At 35.4% G+C, this 10,607-nt stretch overlaps 1 protein-coding gene across 1 annotated transcript; it reads right to left on the bottom strand.

The window, feature by feature from the left end:
- Positions 1-2,407: 2,407 nt before the first annotated feature.
- On the bottom strand, positions 2,408-3,350 carry LOC111452414 (ethylene-responsive transcription factor 3-like). The gene is given in 2 exon segments (XM_023093125.1): positions 2,408-2,894; positions 2,897-3,350. Coding segments are annotated over 2 exon segments (603 nt in total). The 5' UTR covers positions 3,191-3,350; the 3' UTR covers positions 2,408-2,585.
- Positions 3,351-10,607: the final 7,257 nt, after the last annotated feature.

Below are 10,607 nucleotides of genomic sequence, written 5' to 3'. Positions count from 1 at the left end.
GGAAAAAAAAAAAAAAAAAAAAAAACTCAATCGCCTGGAATTTGGCAACCGCAGGGAATCGTGTTCTCCAACCTCTCTCACTATGCTCCCTTGACCTTTAACTATCACCATACGAACGTCAGAAACCTCCCCAAGCCCCTCAGACCACCTGCAATGAAGAAGAGAGTGAGTAGCCGAGAGAGAGAAAAAATTATCGAGAACGTCGGTGAAAATTGAAAACGAAACCCATGGCCTTAAACCGTGAGATCCGATGTCAAAATGCTCGAAACACTTCGTCTAAGAGAAGGTCGACCGCCTAGGACACGTTCCTCGCGGTATCGTTGTCGTCATCGTCGTGAGATAGGAGATCGAAATCGAGTTTCAAAAATCTCGAAGATCCGTCATCACAAACACCTACAAGCCACAAAAATTCGTGGAAGAGAAGAGGAGGGGTCCACAGAGAGATGGGGAGAGAAAAAAAGAAGAAGAAAGACGTCAGAAACGTGGCAAGGAGGAGAGAGAAAACTGTTAGGAAATTGAGTAAGAAATCGAACGAAGAAGAAAGGATACGTAGTGATCATGAGGTTAATAAGTAAAAATAAATAAATTTTCTATCATTAAAGCTTATGGTTCATAGTGGAAGGTAAGTTGTTAATTCATAAGAACATTATTATTTGATATCTTGGATTTATTAAATAAAGAAGAGAGGTATATGTGGGTATTAAATATATGTTCTCCAATCCATTTAATTCAAGTAGTTCAAAGACTTGCATACTTTATTTTAGATAATCCTTTATATGAGTATTTCACTTTATATTAACTAATGCGAAATTTATTTTCTAATGGAACAGCTAAAGATGTTAATTTGTGTTAAATAAAAATGCTCAAATTTTCATAAGGTTTATCGAGAGCTTGAATAGCGTTTTGTGATTCAGGCTCCCTTATACCTTTCTTTCTTCACGAACGTAGTCCAATTCGAGTATGATACCAAATTTTGAAACTTAATCGTAAACAGCCAAATAACATTTGTTGAATTCCACCTCTCATGGTCTCTCACATGCCAATTCCACCTCTCCTAGGGTATGTCTTGATGCATTGTAACATGCATATCCCTAAGGTTTTTGGGATAACTTATAACACACCCTATTCATGATACATTTATAGGCCTAATCATAGCTTGAATAAGTCATAAATACCTTAATATCATATAAATAAGTCGGGAGAATGGTATGACCAAGGAATTACTTACCTCTTGCTCATTAGGGTCAATATGTACCTAATATGTACCTAAATCATTGATGGAGCCCAAAACTTAGTCCAATGGTCATGAGATTATACAAGTTTCTTAAGATTTATAGTTTGAGATTTTATATAAAGTTTTAGGTTGATTGGAGGTCATTAAGGTCATAAACACAAGGGAAAGTACTTTAGGGGCATTATGGTCATTTTATACCGTTCTTCTAGCTACTTATTCATATCTAGAGATTACAACGTTCCATATATTACTTTCAAATGTCATAGTATGCTCAGTATTAAAATTTCATGAGCACTACAGTTCATTTAGTGGGTTCTTTAGCTTACTTGATTCCCAAACAAACCTCGATTTTGGCCCTTAACTCACAGTTCTTAGTCTATTTCTTCCGTATTCCTTTAGTTCTTACTTAACTTAGGTTTCTATTCATTTTCAAGTTGTTCTTACAAATATTTTTTGTTTTGAAAAATCTACATTGACTACTTATCTCCTAGTTAGTATTCAGGGCTTGAGTTCTTGAAGTTCCATATCCAAATTTTTTTTGGCGAACTCTTTGAAATGTCTATGCTATTTGAAAATGAAGCTCTATAGCTTTATATAATGGTCATTTTGCCTCGATTACTTCACAAATCTTGTATATGGGTACATTGACTGTAACTCGAGTTATAAACCTTGAAAGTGGATGGAAAATCTCCAAACCCAACAGCAAGAGACACATAATTTAGGAGGTCCTATCCCAAAGCTCCTATTTATAATGTTATAACGGTGGCATTCACCACCATTGAAAAAGACTCTAAAAACAACCTAAATTGAGGTTCAAATTTTTTTAATGTAACCGGTTGCTTTACTAACTTACCAACTTCCAAACTCAATCGCAACCATTAGACCTAAGGTCTCTCATGTCTATTGGCAATAACCTAAACAATTAGATCTCTTTAAACACCCAACCCTTCCATTTTCCATTCTATTGTATCCAACCCTTTAAACACCCATTAGACTATGTTTACTAATTACTAATAATGTTTACTAATTACTAATTTAGAGAATGATCCTATTAACTTCACCCTACTTTAAGCTACCAATATCATATTAAAGCTACCAATATCATATTAAAGCTACCAGTATCATATTAGAGGCCGTGTGGAGGAGAGAAGGAAACAAAAAAGAAAAGGGAAATAGTTCTCCAAATAAATCATTGCTTTTGATTTTCCATAATCTTATCTGTAATTTCTCTTTCTCTCTCTCCGCCGGCACACTGAAGTAGACAACAAAAATAAAAATAAAAACAAATAATAAAATATTGAATTCTTGATGGGCATCATCATCGCCACCAGTCGCCGCCGCCGTCGGTGGTTCAGAGGCACAAGGCGGTGCGTCGAAGATCATCGCCGCCAAAATCAAGATGATCAGACGGTTGAATGTTAAGATCGAACGGCAGGGGAGATTTCCGACGAATCATGGACGAGGAAGCGATGTCGCCGTCGTCGATGACCGAGGACGACGAATCGCAGTCGCTATGGCAATCCTCTGGGACGACGGGCGGCGTGCGTGGGTATCGGCGAGAGGCGGAAGTGGCAGCCGCCGCAGAGGGTGGTCGGGGACCACTGAAGGACTCAACAGTGGAGCTGAGGGTGCTGGAAGTGGGTCTGTGAGGGTTAGTAAGGAATCGGGGATCGGGCAAGGAGGAGGGTAATCGAAAAAGGAGGTGGGAGTGGGAAGGGGGAAATTGGTTTTAGCTTTGGGGCCGCGGAGGGTTATGGCAGCGTTGTCGTAAGCACGGGCGGCATCCTCGGCGGAATCGAAGGTGCCCAACCAAACTCTGGTCTTCTTCAATGGGTCTCTGATCTCCGCCGCGAATCTCCCCCATGGCCTTCGGCGAACTCCTCTGTATCTCCGCTCCGACCCGGTTATTGGTGCCACACGCACCGCCGTGTCCGCCGCCGCTCTCCCTCTCCTCATCACTACTACGAAGATGAAGGGCTGAAGATGTAATCGAAAAGGAAAAATTGGAGACACTATTTGTTGTGCTCTGGGATTTCAGAAATGACAGAGCTGAAATGATGAGAGAGAGATAAAAGGGTCGCGTCCGTGAGGACAAAACTGGAAGCCACCATCTCCACCTTCTCAGCTTCTTCACCAAAATTAAAATATTTTTTCATATTTTAAATTCTCACTTTTATATTACGTATTCACGCGGAGAGAGAATATTAAAATTTTGTTTCAATAACACTTCTAATCTATTTTTTTTTTTTTTTCTAAATATGGATTGTCCATCCTCAATTAATTGGTTCTTTCTATCTAAAGAACACGAGAAAATTTGAATGACTATAAAAATTCAGTATCATATGCTTGTTCTTCACCTGACAATTTAGGTCCTTAAGGCTTGTTCTTGAGTTCTAAGTTTTTTTTTTTTTTTATGATCTTGCCCAAAAAATTTGGTCCAGTTCTAAGTTCATAATCTTGGTTATGATCTAGGTTCTTAGTTAGGAGGTTTCTGGTTCTTAGTTCTAAGAACTTGGATTTTGATCCATGTTCTAGTTCTTATCTTTTGTTTCTTGATTCTTGATCTTGGTTCTTGATTCTTGATCTTAGTTCTTGTTTTTCGTTCTTCTTATTGGTTCTTGTCATTCTTCTTGTTTCTTGTTTTATTCCTTGACACTCCCCTAGGATTTACAGTACAAGATATGAATTCGACAACCTGTGTCCAAGGCTTCATACATTCCAAGTGACACAATCTGAACCTATGTCTAAGACTTCACGCGTTCCAAGCGACGAAGTCTGAACTTGCATCCAGTGCATCATGTGTTTCCTGCGATAGAGTCTGAAACCTACACAAAAAGCTTCTTATGTTCAAAATAGTTTAGTCTAAAACCTACATCCAAGGTTTCATACGTTCCAAGCGATGTAGTCTAAAAACCTATGTCTAAGGCTTTATGCATTCAAAGCAACATAGTCTAAAACCTATGCCCAAAACTTCATTGTTGCAAGCAACGTAGTCCGAAACCTACACCCAATACTTCATACGTTGCAAGAAGCATAGTGTGAAACCTACATCCAAGTCTTCTTATGCGGAACTGAATTTGAAACCCATATTTGAGTCATGAACATGTTGTACCGTAAAAAGTCTAGGGGTTCCTTGATTTCCTAAGTTTGAAGGACCTTTATTCATGCTTCTTTGTTTGATTATTATATATAATCGTTTAAATTTCACTTAACATAAGGTATATATTGGAATCTAAGCAATTTCTACAAATTTTTCTTAAGAAAAGTCTAGATTTTCTACTCATCTCATCGTTGGCGTTCAGGCCTTCGGTTCTCGAGCTTTCGGTATCCGAATCGTTCCAAATTTTTTTTTGGTAGATCCATTTAACAAGAATTTCTTGAGAACGAGTTTGAAATGATATTAATTTGAGATAAATCAAAAAAAAGTTCATGGTTTTGCCTTGCATGACCCGTTCATCTTCTTCTCCAAAACAGGTGAGGAAGATGCACAACTCGTGTTCAACCTACTCTGAATCTCGACCTCTACAACATGATACAACAATAACTACCTTTGATTTCTTCATCAAACTTAAAGATCATGGCACAAGAAAGAGCTAGGAATCAATTTTATACCTTTGAGTGAATTATAGCTCAAGTTACCGACCTTGAAAGTTCACCAAAAAAAAATATGATTTTTGTCAAAATAAAAACGTGAGACTCCTATTGGTTGGGGCATTTTAGACCATATCAAGCCTCCCTTCCCTTCATTAAATTTCTTTCTTATTTTTCCATCAAGTTTAAGAAATGATCTTGGAAGGAAAAAGTGTGGATGCTCCTAATTTCATGATATTTTCCCTCTATTTTTTTACCTATTTTAGAAATTATTGGGTAGAACTATAGAGACAACCTCAACTCACGGAAGAACCATCTTTTCAAGATAAGAGGAGTGATATGGAGACCTGCTTGCGAAAAGTAGCAGTCATTCCAGGATAAGAGGAGTGATAGATATGGAGACAAAAAGTAGTTTTGTTCAACCATCGATTCTAAAGTTGGATGGCCATTATGATTACTAGTCTATGATGATGGAAAACCTTCTCCAATCAAAAGAATATTGGACTCTGGTGGAACAAGAAATTTGTGCGCGAGAAGGAGAAGTTCTTTCACAAGGACAAAAGAAAGCAATTGAAGATCTTAAGTTAAAGGATTTAAAAGTCAAAATCTATCTCTTCCAAGCCATAGATCGTCCAACTCTAGACACCATTCTAAAGAAAGACACAACCAATGATATTTGGGACTTCTTGAAACAGAAGTACGAGGAAACAACTCAATCAAACGTGCACAGTTACAAGCTCTTCACAAAGAGTGGGAGGTTATCAGATGAGCTTGTAACTGTGCCTAGCAATTGACTGGGACCGATGGGACGGGTTTGGAGAGAAGACATTGCCTCTAGGCTTCAATTGAATTTTAAAAAATAATTTGTAACCCTCTAATTTTCTCGCCTAAAGAGACATCACTACATTGGACTTACACATTTATTTTAAAACAAAAATAAAAATAACATAGTTTTTGAACACGAAAAAAATGAAATAAACCACCTATCAACTACTAAATGAAATTTAATGCACACTATTGTCCTATCTTGACTTCCATGGTCATTCCAACATTCACCTCCATTCGTGTAGGAACGCTTACCTTTACCTGAAAAATATGAAGGTAGCATGTGGCTTAAGTAGTTTAAGAAATATTTAGTAAATCACCCCATTGTTGGGGTTAGTAATACAATGACACACATGTAATGATGAGACCTATCCTTTAAAACCGTAATATGGCCTTGGACTCTTTCCATTTTTGGGTAAGGTTGGATGTGCGGTACTTCCCCACATGGCCCACGCACATGGACCGACCAAGTGGACTCGTATACATACCCACTAGGCCTGACTTGGTTGGGCACAACGCGTTAACAGGTCGTCAGACATCACAGAAAAGGAAAGGCCTACATGATATCATGACGAACATAAATATTGAAGGTACGTGTCCATACTAACATAACATAATGGGAAAGTATTCTGATGCACTTGATATACATACATGCATGAGCTTCACATGAATTTCATTCATAGCATAACATTACATCATTCTCTTTTTCCTTTCATCCTTGACAAGTACATATATGCATAATGTATACATGGTAGTCATCACATAATCCATCGCATAACTTTACCTAGCAAGACATAACTATATTTCATTTCATTTACAACATGGCATAATGGATATCACAGGCATATATAGCTTAACTTAATATGTCATAACATAAAACACATAAATATAGCATACTATAATATGGTGTACGCAAGGGTCAAAGGGTATGCACCCTCATACATCATTCAATTATCCCCAACAGTAAGGTTATTTACCCGATTAGTTTAAGCTAGTGTCACCAATTTATCCTAATGAAAGTTTTGCAAAACTATTTCTCTAAATTTTACAATGGCCCATACTTTACACTTCATGCAGACTTTGCATAAGTAGAGTCTTGAAATGTTTATATATGTTTGCTATATCGGATCTTCCATATTCTTTTTCAACATTTGTTTGTTTTTTTTTTAAGGGGTTGATGAAGACGTTGGACCCATATATATATATTTTTTAATAAATTAACTTATTTTCAATATTTATTTATTATTTTGCTTTTTTTAAACCGTTTTTTACCTAATCCTTCCCGGGGCCATGAAAACTTGAATTGATAGAATGTTTTTGGATTGTTTTTTTTAGCTCTCCAATCCTTTATGAAATTTGGTCTACGAGGGTGCTAAAAACTTGAGTTTGAATATCAACCTTGGATTTAAAGGACCTCGAGTCTTCCTGTACATACGCAAATTTTAGCTCAATTCAATAGATGGATAATTTTTTTGAATAATTTTTTTCTTAACCTTTGTTTGGCCATTTTTTTCCCTTGATCATCTAATTAGATCAAAATTTGAGAAATTTATTAAAAATTGGAAAAATGACATTTTCCTTTTTAGGTTTATTGGTCTTTTTGTTCAAACTTTTGTAAAAAGGCTTTTTAAGTCATAATAATTCCTTTATATGATATTAAAAATTCCTTCTTTTGACCCTTAACCTTTGTTGGGTCTCTTAGTAATACCCAAAGGTTGTAAGGGTCTTAATAAGAATTGCTTCTTGGGCACTCAATGAACAATTCTTGTGAAGTCGTTGAAGGCCAAGTTTAGCAACCTGCCCAATGGAATGACTAAGATAGAAAATTTTGAGAGTCATGATACCCGAAAGTGATAAGGCCACCTTAATCCTCAGCCCACGTACAATTTTTTGGTGAAAAAATAACTTTGAATTAAAAAAATTAATATCTCCTTATACAAAATTCGAGTCAACAAGAGAGAGATTAGCACCTCCTTATATAAATTTCGGATCAATAAGAGAGAAATTAACATCTTTTTATACAAAATTCGGATCAACCAAGAAATAATGCTAGAATTAGATTAACCGATCAAAGATCTAAAAACAAGATTTGAAACTTTGTTCTAAATTGGTCACCCACACTTGAATTTGATCAAGGTTTGTATCACTTAATGCAATCTACCACAAGATTTGCTTTAAACTTAGTAATGATGTTTGAGTTTCTAAGAGTAAAAATCTCAATTTCATTCCTTCACAATCGGCCTTTCACATCATAGTTTATGGATATTTATTATCTCACCAAAAAAAAAACTTTCAATTCTTAGAGACGCCAATAAACAAGTTAATGACCATAATTTAAGTGTGATCCCTTTAAGTCTCAAAGTCAATTTCACAGATAAGTTCAACCTTCTTTTTGCCCCTTACAAGAATTATGAAATTAAAAATAATAAATAAAAATTTCTAACTACTTATCAATCCAGTGCAATTTATCGCAATTTTATCCGCTACTTCAACCGTGCAAATATTCACTTCTGAAGTTTCAATGATCCTTCCTCTATTAAATGAACTTATAACACATGAAATAATGGTTGAACCGAGCCAATACAATTTGATAAATGAATAATGAATGCTTGTTGTCTTGGCCTTGGATCGTGTAATAGGTTCAGTTGGAACTTTTGGAACATCGTAATCCTTATCATCTTCCCCCTCTTCAAAATGATTCGTCTTTGAATCAGAAAAATCATCACGTACATCAAGAGGATTCAAGTCAGCAACATTGAAAGTAATGTATAGAAAATTCTCTAGAAAGATCAATTTTATATGCATTGTTATTAATTCTTTCGAGAACTTGATAAGGGTCATCCCCTCTTGGATATAACTTTATTTTCCTTTGAGATGAGAATAGCTCCTTGCGAAAATGTATCCAAACCCAAGTCATCGGGTTGAAATGATTTCCTTCTGTTCTTTGTTAATTTTTGAAGCAACTTTGCAATTTTGTTTCTCAATTCTCTCCTTCACCTCGTTGTGCAATATTTTGATCAAATCTATGTTACTTGTGGTTGCTTCACTGACAAAAGCATTAGAAGGAATAGGAAGCAAATCAAAGACGCGAATGGATTAAATCATAAACAAATCAATAATTTGGTACCCAATTTATCCTACAATACTTTCTAAAGGTGACTTAAAAATTTATCATCCTAATCACGAATAATTATTCTACGAATTCCATGTAATTTTACTACTTCCCTATATAATAACTCAACAACGTGTTTTGCATCATCAATCGTGTTACCGTCAATAAAAGGAGTCATTTTACTAAATCTGTCTACTACAACCAAAATACTATCTGTACCTCTTTTAGTGCGCTGCAAAACAAGAAAAAAATTCATAGATATATTACTCCAATAATCGTTAGGTACATTCAAACGATTATACAATCTATTTGGTTATGATCTAGAATAGCTTATTTGCATTTCATGCAACATATTATAAGCTTTATTAATCTCAAAATGTCCCATTAAGCCACCACCATGTACTCTTTAACAAGCAAATCTCTTTAGGAATACAAATCTTACTTTTCTTAAATAAAATTTCATGAAACAAATAATAATAATCCACCACTTTTTTTCCTAAGACAAGATGCATAAATAGTTTCAAAGTCTTGGTATCTCTATATAATTCTTTAATATGCTCAAATCCAAAAATTTCTGCAAATGGGAGTAAAGAGATTGTACCTTCTAGATAATGCATCAGCTACCACATTATCCTTACCTTGCTTATATTTGATGACATACGTAAATATTCCAATAAACTTCACCCACTTTGCTACCACATTATTCTTACCTTGCTTATATTTGATGACACACGGAAATGTTCCAATAAACTTCACCCACTTTGCATACCTATGGCTCAGTTTGCTTTGATCGTTAAGATACTTCGAGCTGATCAGAGTGGATCACAAATTCTCTAGGCCATAAATAGTGTTGTCATACCTGCAAGGTGCGAACTAAAGAAAACAATTGTTTTTATCATAGATAGGATAGTTTATTGCTACCACGTTTAGTTTTTCACTAAAATATATTAAGGGTTTTCCATCTTGCGTCAAAGCAACACCTATGCCCAAACCACTTGCATCACACTCAATTTCAAAAGTTTTATCAAATTTAGATAAGACAAGTAATGGTGCATTAGTTAATTTCTTCTTAAGTCATTCAACGGTGTAGCTAAGGTGATAGGAGCTACCTAACCCATGAAAACTCCGAACTTCACTTGCATTCTTTGTTTGGTGTTGGTCAATCCGTGATTACTTTAACTTCTCTTCATCTACTACTCCTCCATTTTTATCAACTATGATACCAAGAAAGCTAACTTTTACCATGCAAGAACTACGCTTATTAAAATTAGCAGCATAAAATCTATCTTTTCTAAGTGTAATCAAAATTAACTTAATATGCTCCACATGTTCATGCAAAGTCTATGAGTAAATTAAAATATCATCAAAATATACCACATGGTTTCTCAAACTCTCAAAACTTGATTCATTTAATAAGCTCATAAATGTACTAGGAACATTAGTTAACCTAAAAGGCATAACAAGCCCTTCATACCATCCAAACTTAGTTTTAAAAGCTACATGCATTCTAATTTGATGATATCCCAATTTCAAATCAATATATGTAAATAACATGAACCATGCAATTCATCAAGCATATCAGTAGTCTAGGAATAGGACGTCGATACTTTATAGTGATTTTGTTGATGTCTCTACAATCCACGCACATGCGTCAAGTTTCATCTTTCTTTAACACCAATAAATCTCGTTTAGAACATGGATTCAAATTTTCTCGTATATAGCCCTTCTTCATGAGTTCTTCCAATTGCCTTTGAATTTCTTTAGTCTCAATTGGTTTGAATCTATAAGCTGACTTATTAGGAATGACAGCACCCGAAATAAAGTCTATTTGATGTTTAGTTCCTT

The sequence above is a fragment of the Cucurbita moschata genome, unplaced genomic scaffold (assembly GCF_002738365.1).
Source record: "Cucurbita moschata cultivar Rifu unplaced genomic scaffold, Cmos_1.0 Cmo_Scf00001, whole genome shotgun sequence".
In the NCBI taxonomy this organism is placed as follows: domain Eukaryota; kingdom Viridiplantae; phylum Streptophyta; class Magnoliopsida; order Cucurbitales; family Cucurbitaceae; genus Cucurbita; species Cucurbita moschata.
The sequence above is the reverse complement of the archived record's forward strand: the minus strand, read 5'-3'. Positions and strand labels throughout refer to the sequence as shown.